This window comes from Haliaeetus leucocephalus, unplaced genomic scaffold (assembly GCF_000737465.1).
Source record: "Haliaeetus leucocephalus isolate CR32 unplaced genomic scaffold, Haliaeetus_leucocephalus-4.0 Scaffold566, whole genome shotgun sequence".
NCBI classification, from domain to species: domain Eukaryota; kingdom Metazoa; phylum Chordata; class Aves; order Accipitriformes; family Accipitridae; genus Haliaeetus; species Haliaeetus leucocephalus.
The window spans coordinates 3,003,276-3,024,129 of NW_010973002.1; the positions used below are offsets into that span (position 1 = coordinate 3,003,276).

Below are 20,854 nucleotides of genomic sequence, written 5' to 3' on the forward strand. Positions count from 1 at the left end.
GAAAGAGAATGATAGCTGCTGGGAGAGGAAGGGAGCAGGGGCTGCAGGTACCAGCAGAAATATGGGGCAAGCAACACCCAAGGCCATAGGGGCAGAGTAAAGATGATGGGGTGTGTGGAAGGCACGATGTCAGGATGTGCCTTTATCTGACAGAATAGTAAAGTATCCTTGGAGCCTTTTAATCTGTCTTCTTCCTTTATTTGCTCCTATCCCTCTCTGAGTTTCCTCCAAACATCTTAGTGGTGCAAGAACATGTAGAAGCCTAGGATAAAATCCTAAAAGGATTTGCTTTTTGTAATGGTATGCAAGTATCGGGGCCCAAAATGGTGCAGCTCGTCTTTCAGGGAGAAGCAAATCCCTGCTTCTGCAGGCAGGGGACCTAATGTGCTGTGCCCCAGAGCCTGCTCACCTGGGATAACTGCTCCTGTGTGAGAATGGGGGTGGTGTGGCCCCTCATCCCCAGCACACGCCTGTGCCACCCCAGCCCTGCTGTCCCCTAGCTGGCACAGCGGGCTGCTGCCGCTTGCCTAGGAGCAATTTGACATGAAAATTGTCTAATTTGGCATCTGTGATGAATAATGGATGGGGAGAGTTAGCGTGGTAAAAGAAAGACTTTTTGTGTCTCCCAAGGTAATAATCCATGCTTCCAATTTCCTGAAAGGTCCCGCCTTTTGGTTCAGTAATGAAATCTATTTTTCATAGTTTGGCCTTTCCGAGTTATCTGATTGGTTTCACTCTTCACATTTGTTAAAAAAAAAATATATTTTTTTGCTTTCTTTGAGTTTTTGCAGAGTGATTGTGCAGTTGGATGGACAGAGAGGTGTATTTACATGCATACAGAACCTTCAGGTTTATTAATCCCAGGATACTCGGACTTAACTTCATACAGGGCAAATCTTTTCTTCTGGAATCAGCAATACCGGTTTGTCTTGAAATAAGTTCCTCTGTCTCCAATACCAGCTTGTCTTTTCTTAGGGTTATTAAAGAATCAAATTTAAAATTAGCAACAGATACTAATTAATTTAATTCTCTTAATTTATGCATGTCTTGCAAATATAGGCAAGCTCTAAGCAGTAAACAGTTGACATAACTGGTGGTATATAAAGATATCTTCTAAAATTATGATAAGATAAAATGTATATATAATTATATATATAAATATTTGTGTCCTCTCCAAAGAACTGAGATCTGTACTGACTTCACGGACAGAAAGATGCCTGCCACGTGTTGTTTGAACAGAAATGTCAGGGGGGCTGAGCTTTCCGAATGTTGTCTGTTTGCAGCTGTTAAATGGATGGCTTAGGAGGTGTCCTTCTTAAATGGATTGCCGGTCTCACTACAATGCAGAGGCCAGGGACCACTACCAGTGACATGATATTTGCTGGCAGGAGGTGTCTGTTCCCACCCTTAGAGCACTTCTCTGGGGGACAAAACCAAACCCAAAGCCTGTAATCCCTCTAGGGGTGCCTTGCTTGTTTTGGACTTTAGGCATTCTGCTTTATAGGTATACCAGAGAGCTTTACACTCAGCTTTTTGTCTAAGAAATATGTGAAGGCCAACTTAAAGGAAGGTATAAATACTAAGGACAACTAGAGGTGATACCAAACATTATTTTTCTAGGAGGATTTATATTTATTTATAGCTTTCTAGCCAGTATTTTCCTGCCTCAACACAATCCTCTCAAGTACACTTACGGGACTGCATGGGTTGCATTTTAGAGTGTTTATCTGTCTTATCTTTTGACATTGGCACAGATGTGTCTAACTCTGATTTTTGTGCAGAACCATTAGGAGCCAGCGTAGTCTGGGTATGCGTCTTTCATAGCGTAATAACTCCCCTGTTGTCCATACTGCTATTCTGTAGTACTTCTGCCATTTTCATGTTTTGTATGCCTCGGAGCTGCTTGAGCTTCCTTCCCTCTCAGAGTATCTTGTACTGTTTTATGGCTTGTGTGGAAATTGTAGGAAGGGAGAGCTGCTTTCCGTAGGTGTAATATACCTCTCATTTGTATAAGAAAAGTTTGTTTTCTTTGCTTTGGGGTAGAATTTAAAGTCAGGAGGAGGCAGCAGATAGTAAAAGCAGCTTTTTTAATGTTTAAAGGCCAAATTCTGTCCTGATCTTGTACCCTGTCTTCAGATCTCACGGTTGAAGCCAAAGGGGATTGTACTGGCACAGTCAAATACAGAATATGCCCCACTACCCCTGAAATAAATAACAGCTGACACTGATAAACCATATTTACCATATTTCTTCAAAGGGCTTACCAGACATTAACTAATTAATCCGATAGTGCTTTTATTTAATGAGGTCTGAGTACCAGCATGCTCACGGAAGAAGTCTATTCTCTAAGCACTGCTTTCTGAGGAATACTGCCTTTTGTTTTAAGCAGCACACGCAATAGTATTTTATTGATTACTGTTTTTCTCCTACAGTGCCGCAGGGTTTTCGTGTAGCAACATGCTGGAGAACCAGCTTTACCTTGCATTGTGTTAGGTGCCATGACGTGGTTTGCTAGTACTTGACATTTCCATTTAAATCGTGTTTAAAACTCCATGAATTCTTACAGAAATAGAGAAAAGAAAGAAGTAACTAAGAAAACCATCAGTGTTAGGAAAAGGTATCCTGTCTCTTGTCTCAGGGTGGCTCAGTTTGCTGCAGTGTGTTGGGTATTTTAGCATGGTAGCTTGGACGCTTGAAATACAGCTAGATTTAGCTGAGCTTTGGCTCCAGGCTGAATCTTTTGTCCTTCCTGGGCGCTGCCTAGGCCTGCGAGGTTTGCTCTCTCCCTGGCACACAGCCCTTACCCAACACCGAAAGCAACCCCCCCGAGGCTGCCTGCAGCCCTTTGGGGCTCACCAACCCTGTCGCCCTGCTGATGGATGGCCGGCGTCTGAACAGTCCTTGGCCCTGGCGAGAGCGATGCAGCTGCCTGGGGTGGGAAACGGCCACGGCCCATGGTGGGGTGCCAGCCGGTGTCTGTCTGACCTTGGGGCCGGCTTCATATCCTGCTCCGGGCAATGGTTTCGCAGCCGGGCGAGGGGCGGACGCGCCGCACGCAGCAGGAAAGGCGGCTCGGTAAGCATCCGTTTTTACAGATCCCTCAGAGTCACGTTTTTTTATCTGTGCACGCAGAGCTGCGGTTATCAGCCGTCGCCTCCAAATAACTTGGGAACAAGACAGATTGGAGGCTTTCACCAGACAAGTTAAATCACGCGTCACATCGGTTGGGATTCTGCTCATTTAATAGCCAAGGTTTGGTTTATGGGGTTGCAGTGCCACTGACACACCTCGTGATTTATAGTTACAAAAGACCACTGAACTGCTAAGCTTTTTAAAAGCTTTATAAATGTGTAATATGGGGAAGACTGATTAAAAATATGGTTTTGGATGCAAGCGGCATCACGTACCCTGATTGTATATTAGCCAGTTACAGGTTATCCTTATTTCTCCTAGCCCCTCATATCATGAATTCTCTAGCAGGCTTCTTTCTGGTATGTCAAATGTATTGTCAGGTCTTGTTTTGGCTTGAGCAGTTACATTTTCATATGATGGTTTTAGCGTTTGTCCCAAGTGCCTTAGCACCGCTGTTTACAGGATGCAACAGGTCCTACTTTCCCTAATCCCTACTCCTTTTTGCTTGCTTTTTACTGACTAAAAGTGGCTGGTTAACAGTCACATATACCAGAAATTTCTGTTTACCTATATCATACTTAGTGCCCCTGAACTGCACCACTGTCAGGTTCCCCAAACTGCCCTTTATATGTTCTCAAGGCCATAACTCAAAGCAGAGACAAGGAGAGAAAGGGATTTCTGTCCATTTCCCTCTTCTCTGAATTGTCCAGTTTGGGGTGTGTGTGATAGGAGTGGACCCATGGATTGAAGGTGTCAGTGCTGGGGCCCACTGTATGAAATTTGCCCCTTTACTCCAAAGCAGGGTTAGTCTGGTTCTTCAGATGAATGCCCCCAGTCATTGATTTGGGCTTTTGCATTCCCAGCAAGGCTTGAAGTACATTTTCCTCTCTGTGCACCTGGATCACAGCACCTGGTTAAGTTTCCTCTGAAAGCAAATTATTCCATGCCCACCAAAGCCCGCACCCCCTGCCAACTACCACTGAAATGTGCCCCGCAAGGATGAACGTGGAGCTGTGTGGCTGCTCCGTGCTACAACCACAGCCCGAAACACAGACATGCAGATCCAGCCAAGGGAGCCTAAACAATATTGGGTTTATGCTAAATACAAGCAGCGGATTTTGTCAGGCTGAGGATAAAGCTGGCCTGAAATCACCAACCTATTTCTGCTGGACTAACCTCCACATCTCCCAGCTAGCCAGGCTGCCATTTCCCTTCTCATAAAGGCTTCCTTATTGAGTGTGAAGCACATGTGTTAGGAATATGGGATTTCCAAGTGAATATTTGAAGAGAAACCAAGGGAACTAGAGGAAACACTGAGCTGGCTTCTTGCATGTACTGGAGAGCTGTGTCTCCTGCTTCTTCAAGCCATGGGGACAGCCCCTGACCACAGGGCAGTGTTTCCCTTGTGAACACGCCTTTCCTCTTTTGCAGGATGGTGTTTTGGGCGCAAAAATTGCCTAAGCTGCAGCAGCTCCTCCGCCACCGGGGACTGCGGGTCCTTCATCATCTCTGTGTTGGTGGCCTTGAAAAGTCTTAAGACAGCCCCAGTCTTGCACTCCGTGACAGAGACCTGACCTGCCTTGGGAAGGAAATAATCACAAGGTCTGCTCTGCCCTTGTCCGGTTTGGAGCCAAAGATGTCACTTCACCACAAAAGCGGAGAGGAAGAGGAAGGGGGAATGACCTCACCCAGCTGCAACAGAGAGCACAAAGGGGATGAAACTGTTGGGGACAAGCTCAGCTGCTCTGGGAACTTCCCTTCCCCGGCCTTTCTGAAGGCGTCATCACTATCTTCAACCAACCAAGCAATCTTCTGTCTGACGTCTCCTGTCCGTGTCCGGTCACCCGCCCAGTCTGGCCCAGTCCCCGCTCTCCCGGCGCAGCCTTCCCTCGGCAGAGGGACACCCGGACCTGTGCAATGTACCTCCCTGGCTCCCTCCCAGCCGCTCCTTTTCCATGTCCTGGCACCGGCCGCCTTGGCTGCCTTCCCTGGCACGTGCCGGCCTTTGCTGCACCTGCCGATGTTCTGCCCAGGTGCAGTTCAGGGTCTCTCCTTGGGTAGCGGTCTTGGATATGACTGAGTCTTGGGCTAGTTGTGAGTCCGTCCACCTGTTTTTCACTGGAAGGTGGAAGATATCTTGGGGAAGGGCTGGTATAACACAGTCTGTATCACACATATGTTACTGGAGGTAAGACAACTCCCAAAGAATCCAGATGTTCTGTGCCTTTTTTAAATTGACTACTACGTAATGAATTAAAACTAGGCTTATTCAATTTTTACGAACTTCCAATTTCCTTTGATGTAGGCAAAAAAAAAAGTAAAGGCTTGGTATTGGCAAAATTAATATCAGAATAATGCATTCTACATCCAAAGGAATTAGAAACAACTAATAGGTGAGCTACAGACACATGTACGTGCTTTAGTTGTGAAGGAGATCATCCCTTTGGATATTTGCTGCCTATTTTATGCCTGTGGATTTCCTTGTTTCCTTGATTCTGTTAACCTCCCAAGGTGTGTGAACGTTGGCAACTATCAGGTGTGTAAATACCAGGAGATGAGATCAGTTTTAACTCGGGGAAACTAGGAGTGGGAAGTGAAATTACTTCCCCCCCTCAATAGTGAAAGGGTTTGGGTCTTATTTTACTGGAACTAATTAGCTTAACTAATTAGAGACTGGTTTCGGTTTGTCCTGCTTGTGCATTAGTCATCTGATGGGAATAAGAGCAGAGAGCCCAGGGAGCAGAAAGACTTATCAAATTCTTTTATAATATCTCAATTGGCTTGTCTTTAACACACGGTGTGCAAAAAGGTATGACAGCAAAAGTATGATGAAGTATGATCAGTGATCTAAGACTCAGCAGTCATTTGCAAATTGCAGTTACTAAATCTTTGGTAGTAGAGGGTTTGGCTTTGGTAAATACTAAGATAAATTCAGGTACAGTTTCCAAGGTATTTTCATACTGTGAGGTCAGCTACCATAACTTGCGATGTTACAGCTGTTTTTTTTCTCTTCCTCCATCCCTTCCCTACTGCAGAGGAAAATTCTTTTTGAAGTCTTAGGACAGAGCGCTTCAAAGCAAAATTATAACTTTAAACGTAAAGTTCCTGCAACTTGAATATCCCTGTGTCTTCTGAAGGTGAAGAATTCTAATGCTATCATCACTAAGAAGATGATAAAAAATAATAATGAGGTGTCAGTCTCATTAGCTTTTTTAGAGGACTGATGAGAGAAATTGCAGAGTGAAGCAGTTAAAAGTTGGAATAAAAATACATTTATTACCTTTTTGAAATCAATGCATGTTCCAGAAATGTTCAGCAATAGGCAGCGTGCTTTGAACAGAGCACTCTGCTGATAGATTTCTAAACCTACTGAACCAGAATTTAAACGTGAATATGCATGTGTCAAGCTCCAATAGGTGCCTCTAATAGCTAGAGAGGAATTGATAAAGTTCATCCTCAAACTTCACAAAAAACCCTAATCTGTATTTTCCCAAACACTGATCCAGACCCTCTGTGTAGTTTGATCCAGCATCAGGTGAGGCTTCGTCCTCTCCTAAGAGGCAGTGGAGGAAGTTGAAACAAGTATTGTAATGTATTCATTCATCAGCAAAGTGCCTACAAAAATATTTGGAGCATAAGAATCCTTTTCTAAGATAAACCTATTGCTATCAATAAGTGCTTTGAGGCTGCCGTTTCACTCTTGATTTCCATTCCAGCTTCTCCATTTAGATTGTGTCAAAAGATAAAATTTTATGTGGCCTTTCTCCTGGCCACTTCTATCTCTTCTCCACCTCACCTAACCTTCATGTAAGAATAGATATATTAGACACTAGAAAACTCGTATTTTGCTTCCAATTTCATTTAATCCTATGCTTAATGATGTTAAAAATTCACAGAACCTCTAGAGATCTCTTGGGTTCCAGGCTCTACGTTTACAGTTTGCATGAAGGTAAAATCACACGGGAAATGCTCAGGAAAATGGGGTATTTTCTCTGCCATAGAAAACACCTTCCTCTGATAGCTGCAGAATCCTTGATTAGTCTTTGTCTCTCACATCCTTGTTTAGGGATGTTATCTGTGCCTGGGTGGTGTATTTGCAGCAGGCTCCAGCCAGTGATTTATTTCCTACTGACTGTCAAAGAGGAAGGATTATATCAAGATGCTGATTGCTGAACTGTTCTGATTGCTTCATTACTGGCATTTTGGAGAGAGCTGGGAGAGGAAGCCAGGGAACTGGTAGTCTCAGGGTTGACACTCTCTAAACACGCTGAAAAAGATAGAGAGGAGAGAGAGGGATTTTCCTGCAGTGCAATAGGAATTGGGCAGTTCCTCTGGCAACAAACTGCTGTTGAAGGGATTTGCATCATCTGAAGGACCTGTGTCCTTGAGACCGGGAGGCCAGAAGTCGCTCCCAGCTCTGTCCTCAGTCCAAGCTGTGTGATGCTAGTGAAAGGCTTGGAGGGCATGCAAAGCAGAAAGCCCCCTCACAAGTTCTGCTCTTTCCAGCCCAGTGCATCCATACCTATTTTTTGCCAGCCAGGTGACTGTGGGCATGGTATTCTAACTCAGGAGACCACAGTTCAGGTTGCAGATTCAGGCTGCAATTGCCTCCATGGCGCTTCACCCTGGAGGAGTTTAGCGCTACTGAGCCTTTGGGTGCTGCAAAATATCTCTAGAGGTCTAAGTGTCCCTGTTACCCAGAAAAAGGCTGTCACCCAAGTAAAAAGGCATGGCTAGAACCCCGTTGCAATACTGCAGGTGCGGAGAGGGAATGGTTTTGTGGGGCCTCAGGACTGTGCGAACACAAGTTGTGCCCACTGGAGGAAGAGGAGAGCTTCCCTGTTCATCGCCATCAGATGAGTGCATGGGGTTTTTCACCTGCCATCTGCTGAATGTGGGAATCTTCATGCCATCAGCTCTGTGCTCACATGCTGGTGGCTTAAAATCTGCTTCCCCATGTAGGGCTGAGTTTCTCCTCAGCATGCCTGCCTAGAAATCAAAAAGCAGTCACATAGCAATTTTATTCTATATTTCTATGCAAATTAATGACACTATTTATCAGACGCTCTCCAGGGCTAAATTCTCCAGCTAAACCCAGCCGGTTTGGGGGACCAGGGAATGTGTGGGCAGGACTAAGAATGGGTTCAGAAGGTAAGGTCTCCTTCTCAGGCCTGGGAAGGTGGGAGAAGAGCTGTCGAACAAGTGTAATGATGGTGGAACTGTTCCCATGATGTGGGCAGCCGTGGAAGGAAGAGGAGCCTGCTGGGCTTTTGACATCTATTTTTGGAACTGCCTGTAATTTTAACTGCCTTCAGCACAGCTCAGGCTCCTGTCTTGAACGATCTGTTCCTTCACAACAGGAGGAAAGGATTGCTCTGCCCACTATAACATATCTAGTGCAAAATTTTTTGGAGGTAGCGTTTTGATTAGAGACAACCACATTGGATGAATTATTTCTCCCTTTTCTTTGATGTGAAGATATTTAAATGTACATCTCATCCAACTAGAACTGACCTGGGGTCATTCAGATGAGGGTTACTGACGTAGTGCTGTCTCTTTTAAGTCTAGCAATACCTGTAGTGACACAGCCATGGCTCAGCATCAGCATTCCCTCTCTAAACATGCCTGTTTTCAAGCATTTATGTAACTGCTGCTGGAATTTCCTCCTGACTGGTTGACACTTGTCAGTTCTATTGAAACTATTTCAGCAAATCAGGAGAAAAAAAAATTTCTGTTGCCTAGAATGGAAAAATCTTTTTTTTAAGGTGTTGGTTTTGGTTTTGTTTTTTAAGAGAAAACTGAAAATGGTTATAGCTGAAGAGGTTGCCCAGAGAAGCTGGTGACCCAACTGGGCAAAGCCATAAGAAGCCTCTGCAGGAGGCTGTCTAGGTGCCTCCCAAGGTCCCTTTCAGCCTCAGTGGTTCTGTGACTGTATGAACTCTGAATGTTGGCAATGTGAAGGCTATGTGCTCTCGAAAAACTGTTTTAGATATACAGCACTGGGGATAACGATGCCTGCTCAAGATTGGCAGTATGTCAAATGCTTGAGGTGAGACAGGATATTTATTTGCAACCTCCACACCATGTTGGAAGGAGCTAGTTTTTGATGGTAGTGCTGTACATCTGTCAAATCCTACCACGTTGTTTACTGTGAGTATGTAGTGCATGTGTACATTGCAGTACACGTCTACAATATATATTCATAAAGTATGCAGCATGCTCTTAATAGAGTAATGTTCCTGTAGGCATTATCTGAACTCATACCGATGTGACAAGCTGCTCATGATGCTGTGGATCTACCTCCCTCCAGCAGAGCCTGCAGGGTGCCACAGAAATGGCCAGGAAATATTGTCAGTGGGCAAAGTTCTACTTTTTCAGAGGAATTGTGCTCAAGTTTGCCAGGATTCAGTTTGTCAAAAGGTGTAGTAAACACTAAATATCGTGGTGGCTGTTTACTAGGTAGTATGCAGAGGGAGATAGTAAAAGCCATGCACACCAAGTGAGAAGGTTGTTGTGCAAGTCAGTACCCAGCAGCATATATACCAAACGTTGATGCTAGGTTAGTGCTTTGGCTCAGAGGACCTTCAGATTTGAGCTACCTCATCTCCCTCTCAAACACCTTCCTCCTGGAGTGATGTTTGACTGTCCACTTGGAATGAGTTGCATGGAGGAAAAGCCTGTGTTTCTCTATGCCCATGTACCCATTGCAAGGTATCCCACTGGCTTGTTGGCTCCAGCTTCTTTGGAAAGGTGTCATCTTTCTAGCGGTGGCTGCTACTTGCTAGTGATTGCTGCTGGAACAGTTGCTCTCCAAGCACCCCTGCAACCACCATTTCGTTCTCATGCATGTTCCTGCCATGTCTGCCTATAATGAATGCTGAGCAGCCACTTAGAGCATCAGCAAAAGTCTGTGAATGTCAGTGCTGCAATATTCAGTTGCCTGCATGAAATGAAACAATAATTTTGAATATGTGAACCTTCTTCTGTGGTTTACTTGACACAGCATCGGTATTGGCTCGGTTCTGCTGTTGTTGCCTTCTAATGTGATTCTGTGCCGTGTGAAATTATGAAGTCAGGTCCACAGAGTATAACCTCAGCAGTAGATATTTGCAAGACCGGGTCCCAGCTAAACCATAAAAACTCTCTTCCATTTCTTTGCTTCCTCTTTCACATGCCTTTCCAACCACAACTTCTTCTCGTGTGTACCTTCACTAAGACAGGCAATGTGCTGTTCTAATATTTCTTTATTCTATTCTGGTTCTTATGCTGCCCACATGAGCATGGTGTCTAACTATCACATACAGGTTTGAGGGGAGAAGACTGAAAGAAATGAGAAAAACAGACCTGCTAATTAACATTCCTCTAGTGATGGAAGGGAGAGAAGGGAAAGAAATTGTTCTGTTGGCATTTAATTTTTCAAAAGCACTCAGTGTAAAGGTTTTGGGAGTAACTTTCTAAATACTTTGCTTAATAAAGCAGCAATTATGTTAAAATTAGAATAGACAATGATTGTGGAGACAATGGAGTGTGATTTCTGGAAAAAAATAAAACCACTGTGCAAACTCAAGTCTGCTAATGTCAAAGAGAGAATGGCATCGATGCAGGATTGATAAACTACACTCAAGGAAAGTAAAATGCTAGGTAATGGCCATCTGCCAGTCACTATAGATTAAAAGATACTGTTTTCTTGTCTTTTGAAGTTGGAACAGAATGAAAGATATTTTACTGAGCAAGATTATAGGAAAGGACATTCCAGATAGCGAGCCCTTAGTCTGGCAGATACGGAAAACAAAAGAAAAGGGGGGGGGGGGGTATCCATCTATCTGCCTGTATGTATGGTAGTCATTCCTCAGCTGTGTAGTCCAAATTTGGGGTGAATTAGCATGAGAAGATGAGAATGGAGGATGACTGCAGGTAGCAGCTATGGCATGTAGCTTCCCAACACTGTGGCAGTTCTTTGTTGTTAATTTTCAGAGAAGGAAATGAGATTTCAGTGATTGGGCAGGAACTAAGTAGACAAGATTAAAACAAATTGTGATTCAACATATTCAGTGCTATTTTTAACAGCTTTTCTTGTGTCTTATTGTGATATTCCAAATAAACACAGACCGAGAAAGAGAGAGAAAACATCTTTTATTACAAACTTCTACAACTACCAGTAGCAAAACGAAGACTTCATTTCAGTAGCACCTAGAAATCGTGAATGAACTTTGATCTTAGCTCTGTACTTCAGTGCAAGCCTTCACAGGAACATCCAGTACTGATACATGTTACCAATTTCTTCTGAACACAGAGAAACAGGCTGAAATAAAATAGGATACAGAATGTACAAAGACAGCACAGGAAGAAGTGTAACATACTGCAACATGATGTTGGAAATATTTTTATCATAGCTGTACATCTAGTTCTCAAAAAAAAAAAACCACCTCTAGTGCATTTTTTCCTTAAATTTGTATTTAAAAACCTGATTAGATTCAATGACTTCTGGTTCAGACAAAAGAACTGGAAGAGAAAAAACAGCATACATAAAAGAATATGGGGTATTACCTTTTCAGTTTTAATAGTCACTGGCAGCTTCAAGAAGCAATGATAAAAAATTATTCTAAGCACAATTTAAATCTCATATCTGATGCCAGGTAAAAACAAAGCAACAACGGAGACACTAAAATATGCTAGGTTAAAGTATAAGGAAATGAGGGCTTTTCCCCGCTCTACCCATGAGTCTATAATTGGAGTTCATACCTAAATAATACAATGAAGGGTGCTTAGAGGTAGCGTTGGTGTTTATAAAACTCAAAAACGTGTAGGGAAGGATTCCACACTGGAAGAGTATAGGACAGCAAGATCTGACTGAACAGAGCCAGGCTTGCCTGCACAGAGATAAAAACAAATATTTGGACAATGGTACTGCAGCTTTTGTATTATTAAACATACCTACCTTTTAGAAAAAACCCTCTCTTCCATGTTGGAGGAGTCTGTTCTTCCTAGGGAATACAGCTGAGTTTACTTCAATGTCTTCCCTGAATCTTGTCAGGGCAGATTTTTCTGTTAGTATTGTTTGCAGCGAGCATGGGACGTTATGTTGTGGAGGGGGTAGACGTATCCTTTGAAGCCTCCTTTTTTGTTGTTTTTGGGCTTGAGGGGGTTGCTTTGAAGGCTGGTGCTAATATGTCTGTGAGCACGCACCCTTGTGAGCTGAATTGATCTGAGTTAGTCTTGCCTGGGCTACATGAATATCAACAACTTAAGAAAAGAATGAAGCAATTCTTTCAACCCTCAGATGTCTGCATGAGGGTGAGGAACTGCAGAGATGCCTCCTATGGTGTAGGGGATATTGTGCAAGAGGGAGGATTTGGGGAAACAAGGTAGTACTCGTATATCCTCTGCCTAGCAGTTAGTGGGGGGGTACTTGTGCAGGTGACAAAATGGCTGGAGAGAAGCAAGAGAGACGAGTAAGAAAGGAGCATGCCTGACATCGGAGAATCCACTTCTCCATGGCTGGGCAAACTGGTGCATGTCCATGAACTATCTCATGTCAAAATGCTGTGTGTCCTCAAGCCATGAGACAAGTATGCTGAAGGGCTGAAGGAACACCAGGAGGCACTCATCTGTGGAAGGCAGTCGTACCTTCCCAGGGGTACTTCCATGTGCTGCTTGTGAGAGAGTGCTGACATGCAGCTGTGTCCCTGGGCGACACAGCAATGTTGACCTTGGCCACCCTGGCTGGCTTACTTCCCACCTTGGCTTGAGATTTGGGTTGCTTAGCTATCCCCATGCTACCACCTGCCTGCTGCACGACAGGTGACGTTGCAGAGCAGACGATGTAGTGTGGGCATAAGAATTGTGCAGGGACTATGTATAGAGGCCTTATCGATCTCAAGAGCTACATGTTTTCTACCCTTACAGGACTGTAGGGACCTTCATGTCTTGTGGTCCATGAGGAGACAGCATAAAGGCACCAACATCAATTCTCTTTGCCTTCTGTAGTTCATCTGCACCATATCCAGCCCAAATACCAGGTGCAGCAAGGAGCACTGTGCCCTAACTGCAGAATTATTTCCTTCTGCCATTAAAAGAAATTTTAATGCACAGCAAGTTCCATTGAAGTGCAAGTGAAGGGCCCGTTTCATAAAAGATTTAGGCACCATCTTGGTGCATACTTTTGATTTGTACAGCAGGGAGCTTGCACTTGGGAGGAAAAAGGGGTGGGGGGAGGACTTTGCTGTAAATGACAGCCTTTTTTCTTATTCATTTTGCATTCAAAAGCCCAAATATATTTTCGCTCTCTCTAGCCTTGATTTATGACCTTATAAAAATGAGATAGAATCAGCCCAGAAAGAAACAAAGGTTAGGTCTTCCCAGAGCCTCAAGCCTTTGTGTGAGTCCCTGAAGAACAGCTGTGCAAATTACATTTGCGGCTCTTAGATAAAGTGGAGACAGAAAGCAGTTTTTTCTAGCAGGATCTGGACAAGATTCCATTTTATTTTGTCATTTTGAATGCAGCTTTGATATTGTTTGCTGGTAATCACAGCCTTTAATGTTACCTTGCTAAAAATGGCTATTGCAGAACTCCCATCAATATGATATCAGTACAGGCAGAAAGAGAAACATCCTGTTTATGTGAGTGTCCCTAACAAAAGAGTCAAGATCTAAACAGATAGAAGAGAATGCCAGTAACCATGAAACAAACTATGTGCCAGATGTTAGTCATGTTGCTTAGAGCACTACAAGAAGTTGATCAGATATTATGTTGATGAGCACCGCTTACGAACCTGTAGAGAAGGGAAGCAATCGTTGTCATTTGCATGATTAAAGGCTCATGTAGTACTTCTACATCAAATCGTAAATAATTTCATTTCACCTGATTGTATGAACTAAAAGGTTATATTTTAAGGCATTCGCTTTCCTTTCTTTACAAATTCATATAAAGCATTTTAAAGTAGAAATTAGTTTTATTTTATAGATGAAAAGAGTCACAGAATCACAAAAAATTTTACGTTGAAAGGGACTTCTGAAGGTCAGCTGGTCTGAGGCCCTGCTCAGAGCAGGACCAGGTTCAAAGTTCCATCAGGTTGCTCAGAGCCTTGCCTAGTTAATTTTGAGTGTATCTATGGAGATCAGACATTTTTTCTGGACAACCTCTTCCGTTGCTTAACCACGCTCACAGTGAGATTGTTTTCCTTCCATCCTGTCAGAATTTCCCTTGATGAAACTTGTGTCTGTTTCCTCTCATCCCTTCACTGTGCACCTCTGAAAAGAGTCTGGCCCCATCTTCTCTGCAATCCCCCAGAGGCCTTGCCGGGCTGCTGTTAGGCTGCCATCTCCCTTCCAGGCTGAGCAAGCCCAGTTCCCTCAACCTTGCCCCACTGGGCAAGTGCTCCAGCCCCAACCATCTCAGTGGCCCTCCACTGACCTCAATCCAGTTTTTTGATCTCATTTCTGTTCTGGGGGATGTAAAACTGGACACAGTGGCTTCACAAACACCAAGGAGAGAAAATGTTTCCTTCCACATGCTGACTGTATTGGTTTGATCTGTGCATTTGCTGAGGGTGCACTCCATCCCACCATGTGGGCTGCTGCTGAAGAAGTTTAACAGTGGCAGCATTGGTATCGCCATTCATAACCAGATGCTAATAATACTGACTGTTGAACGTTGCCTTTTGAACCCAGTAGTCCAGCTTCTCATCCATCTTGCATAAGTTATTTCTGAACTATGCATAAATTCTGCTACTGCTTCTCTCTCCTGTGATGGAGATAACTTGGAGCAGAATATTCAGGGCCTGCAGAATTTAACCAGCTGTCTGAATAAAATAAAATTCTGATTATTCAGCCTACTTTCCATTTTGAGACCTTTTTTAAAAAGTAGCTGTGTTTTCTCAAAGACTAATAGGAGTTTATTTTTCTTGTTTAAATCTCCTTTGGGTTTCCAGAAATCTTTGAGGAAGCAGAGTGTGGGAAAGACTAAGGCCTAAAGTGAAGGGGCTGAAGCCAAGACCAGAAAAGTATGGACTTGTACAGGGATAAGAGCTGTATTGTCACAAATGTATTTGTAGCTAGGAGACACTATGAGCACTCTTACTACTCACTTTATACAGTTCCACTGTTTGACTAAGGAAGGAAACATTTCCCCTGCAGCAGTACATCCTTTTTTTCAAATCGGAAATTTTCGCAGAAGCCTTTGGATTTTGCCAAAACTTTTAATCAGGTTGAAAAGAATCACCTGGCTTTGCTTGTTTTATCACTATTAGGCAGATTTTTCAATAGTATCAAATAACCTGCCTCACTGAATGAGTAATAAGCATTGTTTTGGATTGTATTAAAGGATGCTAGGAACAGTAGCAGCATTATTGTAATATAAAATCACAGCATATCTGTTTGATAAACAGGTTGCATAGTCAAAATGAAATGGTTTTGTACTGTGAACCCCAAATTAAAAAAAACAGCGTTTCATGGGAGCTTTTGAAATGTCAGCTTTCTGTTTCAGGTAGCTTCATAACTTTCTGAAACTGCTGAGATCTGAAGTGGACCACATGCTTCCAAGATTCACAATTCATGAAATGGTGAGATTTCACTGGTTTGACCAGCCCAAGTTGGTGGAGATGTCTTATGCCTCATTGCTCAAAGCAGCATTGGTGGGTAGTTCTTGATCTCTGTTTTTTTCCTGTACTGTAATCTGATAATAATGAATGGCTCTTCTGGCTCTTTATTGCCTGGCATGTAACAGTGGAAGCTTCCAAGCTATGCCAAGGTCACAGTTAAGCCTGTTCTAAGATGTGGTGCAGACTGTAAGTTGTAATAGCCACATTGCATCCTATTGACTGTTTGAGGGTGCGGGCACCTTCATGGTGGTTTAAACTAACACATTTTACTTTGCAATTGGGGCATGCTAAGAACATGCACATGGTCAATTATTGTGATTCCGCTGACGGACTGCCTGTGCCATGGGTACTCAGCTGTTTTTAACCTAGTCCCTCTGTCCACACCATTTTTTATATAAAGCTTTACACTGGACAGCCTTTAAAAAAAAATGCTTATAATGGAGATTAATTGATGGCAATGACATAATCCAGGTTGATGCATATATAAAAGGCACGGTGTTTATATACTCCGTAGACAGTTTATAGGGGCAGTAACGGGTAGACTGCTCAATGATTTAGTGATACAACTACAAAAGATACTTTCTCAATGCTATTGCAAACATGTATAGAGATGCACATAGGGAGTTTACATAAAGGGACATGCCAAAAAAGCCAAGTAAGAGTAAATACAATTTAACATGCTTTCAAGGTGCTTATGTTGTGTGAGTACATCTGTGTATTATCAGTGTGTTCATTGCACATTTTTCTCAGAAAATTCAGCCTCAAGAGCAAAGGTGACATTGTAGTATGACACGCTTTTCTAAATGCCTGTCAATTGGGAGTCAGATTTTAACTCTTCTCCCTATTGAGACTCCCTTGAATACCAAACAGTTTCTGGCTGGGCTGTTTAAAAGATGTATAAGGAGAGTCAGATTCCTGTTGGTGATTCATTTGTAAAACTTCAGGTGAGGGCAACAACAACCTGTAAAGAATTTCCAGCAGGAAAGTGTATGTGAAGGAAACTATTTCCTATATTGACCAAAGCTGCCTGCATGGGTGAGTGTAAAAACTGCAGCAGTCACCCTGCACTGACTCCCATGCTGGCATTTTACTACTGCCCCTATACTCATTAGAGCAAGCAAACGCAGAACACTGTGAACTGTGTTTTTGAAAGCCAGGATGTAGAATTCAATCTTTCAGAAAGCAAAACACCATCAACAAATGACAGTGATTGTGCTTTATGCCACCTGGGAGCAGAGAGAGAACACATGCTCAATCATTCAGAAAGCCAAGCCAGCCCCACATTGTTCTGATCCTGATTTTGCTGGTGAGATGTGAAACTGAAACAGTTGTGTTGTCCTTGATACAGAGGAAAAGTAAGTAGTAGGAAAAGTGATGACCTTGAGGGCCTGCTCTGCTCCTGAGATAATTCTGTCCAGCTTGTTGTTTCTTCTCCTGAGCCTCGTGCTGGGATAAAACAGGAGAATGACGAGGGTGGGGGATGAGGGGACACAGCCATTGCCAGCAGTGTGGGAGTCTCAGCAGCTTTTGAACACCTCCTGGTCCCCTGCCTACCCCAGCACAACCCAGCGTTGCGCTCCTGTGAGAAGAGAGCAGCACTGCAACCTGGATACCAGCCTGTAGAGTTGCCCCAGAGTTGTACAGCATTGGATATGCTGGAAAACGGCTACTAAGAACACAGACCAAGTTTTATGACTGAAGGAGTAGCCACTGAAGTCAGAAGATGGTGAACATGAGGCAAATCTTTTGTAACGCTAAGTTTTGCCATGGGACACTAGACAAGAAATGAAGCATAGGTGGGGGTTGTTTGTTTTTATTCAGCGCACCTGGTTATTTGTTTACACCTTTTCAGAAATAAAAGAGAAAATCCTGTAAAAGCAAACCAAATGAAGCCACTTGAACGCTTTGCCCAGGAGGACAGGTTGGCAGAGAAATGGGGAAGATGGTTGTGGTGCTTCTAAATGTTCCAGGAAACAAGCAATACTCAGGAAATCGGAGAAGCTGGAATCCCTCACACGGATGTGTGCCAGAGACAAAAGCATTGATTGTTATAACAGCTGAAATCTGTTTCTACAGGCCCCATTGAGCAGGGCATAAGTACGTACTTAAGCCTATCCCAAGCCAGCAAGGCGCAGAAGTGTGGGCTGAAGTTCCAGCTGTGCTGCTGATTGCATGTTGCAATAGTATGATTCTCACTACATCCACAAACAGATTTCCTCTGCTTCAACGTTTCTTTGCTATATCAAAAGTAATTATGTGAAGGTGGCAAACCTGAACTGGAACATGGCTTTAGGTTATTTTAAACTAACAAAGGCAAAGATAGATATTTACACTGTCTGATTCTATGCATCTATTTAGGTGCTCTGAGTCATGTGCTAGTATCCATATTTTTCCCTTTGGACGTGCAGGGAAGTTGGACTCTCAGGCTTACATGTTCTGAATCACATTTTAATTAGATGACTAAAATGCTTGTTATAAATATCTTTCTGAAAAGCAAAGCTTTAACTGTGAGCATAATTAAGTGTTGGAATCAATTTCAAAAGTAATTTCAATTTGTCATCACTTGCAGTCTTTCAGCTGAGCGTGGATATATATGTTCATAAATATCTATGTTCTCCCCTGCTTGTGCGGGGTCTTAAAGCTGCAACACTGTTGCAAGTTCTGGCAATGTGCTGAGCAAATTGAGTCAAGTCCATGGTGTGCTCCACTGCATGTTCCTCCTGCGGGAAGAACTGTGTACAACAGGATGGCTTCTTGTGGTAGCAAAGTTTGGCATGCTTGTGATAGCCTGCGTTTCTGAAGATACCTGGCAGTATTTTACAGTACTTGCAGTTTCCTGCCAACATGTAGTGCATGCTATAGTCAGATGGTGGGTGATCAAAACATGATTTACTAAAACCAGATTATAATCTATCAGGCACAAGTTTCCTAGCCAGCCAGGAATGACTGTTAGATGATGCTGTGCAAGGTTGTGATTTCAGAAGGTGATACAAGTGACTTTCCAGGTGACAACTTGGAACGTAAGTCCTGGTTTTCCAACTGCTGTATCTAGTGATTGCTTGTAGATGTTGAAGAAGAGCTGCGTGAAAGTTTGTGATAAAGCTGCAGTTTTCTCTCATTACTTTTTGAGTGCTCTGCTGCAGAAAGAGCTCAGACCATTTCAGATTGTTACCCTGGACCTTGCCTTTTTTTCTCATGAAAAGGAACTGAGTCTCTGAGGCAGCATCAAATGCTTCAGGCAGTTCCAGGAGTGTGAGAAAGGATGTTTACTGTCTAGCCACTGACTAGAGGAGATTTTGCAGCTACTAAAATGGTTTCACATCCAAGTCCTGGATCTGAATATAGACATTAAGCTTCAGTTATACAAGGCTACACTTAATCTTTGGTTATTCTATTTGTGAGCTTGCTTAGGAATAGAGTGGAGAAGTGCTGACCACAGTCAATAGCGGCTGTTACCCATGCACCCCGGACACTTTGCATGCCAAATTTTGTCTCTGAAGAAGAGCACCTTCTCCTGCGGGATCCATGTCAGCTATTTTTGTCAAGCAGCACCTGCTTACCATGGTGGGGGAAACGCAACTGTTCTATTCAAAGTTCTTGGTTCTTGCCCTCTCCTCAGCATGTAAAACTTTGTGCTGGTTGAAGGTAATAGGCACTGGGAGCCTTGATGGACTGCTGGGTATGGTGGTGTCATTTATGGTCCCTTGCATTTCTGATGCTTGTTTGATCACAAGATCTCTCTGTTCAGAACCAATTAAATAATCTGTGAACCACAGGAAAGCTTGGGGTGAGATTTGGCAGCGTCAGTGGAGGGAGGCGGGCAGGAAGGTTTTGTGGGAGTGTGGGACAGCCTCAGCTTTTATTCTCTGCCACTTGGCACTCATGTTTCATGCCTCTGACAGGGGAACACATGCGGTGCCAGAAAGCTAGGAAGGAGTATGTAGATGGTAAGAAGACAGAGCCATATGGTAGTCAGTGTGCCAATTGCCAGTAGTGTCAGTGGTAATGCCCCACAAGCCCCTCACATTTTCTTCCAGGAAAGAAGACATTTGCATTTTAGCAAACCTCGGTGGTTGTTGAAGTCTTAGTGGCCAAGTCAGAGGCTCTGGACTTACGGCTGGTGTTGTAATGAAATGATGGTTGTGATGCCTATAACCTTGATAGCTAGGCTGGCGAGCAGTATCTGACTAGCTACTTGGCCAGAGATTATCGTGACAGTCCTGAAGAAGAAAGAGGGAAGAATTTGGTGCTTTTACTCCAGCAGTCTCACCACAGTGTTGTTGAAACTGGATGAACTGTCTGAATTATTTCACTGCCTTCAAAATATCAATGACTTCTTTTAGGCATGCTGGAGTCTGTGACAGTGTGCAAACATGTGATTTTACTCCCCCATCCTTCGCTGCTCCTCTTCTCCCTTGTGCCTACCAGCTGGAAAAGGCAGTGAGTCTGCATGGTGTCCTCAGACTAAATGCTGTTTATTCATTTGTAGCAACACAGACTCCAGAGAACAGGTTAAACAACAAATGGCCTGTTTGTATATGGCTTACCTTAAAGTTAGTGTTTTCCCTATAACTTAGGTAGGGCAAAGGTTTCAGACATGGAATCTGTCTTGTGGATCCTACCAAATAGTTTTACGGGCATGATTTTCTTGTGATATAACAAAAGATAAACCCTGTTTATTTAACTAAGGCATGTAGTTGATATCCAAGGCAGTGAACATGTAGGGCATGTGTGGTATATGTTTACCTGAGAGGTTTGTTAACATTGGCTGAATTTATTCAAACACTTTTTTTTTTTTTTGCATAAACAAGCTGACAACTGATATACTGATAAACTGCCAATCATAGGTACTATAAATATATATGAAGTCAATACAACCGTTGTTAGACATAACAAAATTATTCACGTATGGATTTGTATTATGGAGCACTCGGTGACAGGCAATTAGTGGCAGGGGATTTTGGACTTTGCAAAGAAAAAAATATAAATAAATCAGTAATATAGATGGGTTTTGCTCTTAACAAAAATCTGTGCAGCTTTTGGCAAGAATTGAAGGACTGTGTAGCAGGTCTACAAAGTCCACTTTTAAAATTCCTAGTACTGTATGTGATCAATCTGCATTG

General features: G+C 43.2%; 1 protein-coding gene across 1 annotated transcript in view; it reads left to right on the forward strand.

Moving 5' to 3' along the window:
* Positions 1 to 5,254: 5,254 nt before the first annotated feature.
* Positions 5,255 to 20,854, forward strand: part of RAPGEF5 (Rap guanine nucleotide exchange factor (GEF) 5) — a 188,113-nt gene continuing 172,513 nt past the window's right edge. The window contains 1 exon segment of the mRNA XM_010577614.1: positions 5,255 to 5,320. Within this exon segment, the coding sequence (XP_010575916.1) occupies positions 5,309 to 5,320 (12 nt within the window). The 5' untranslated portion in view covers positions 5,255 to 5,308.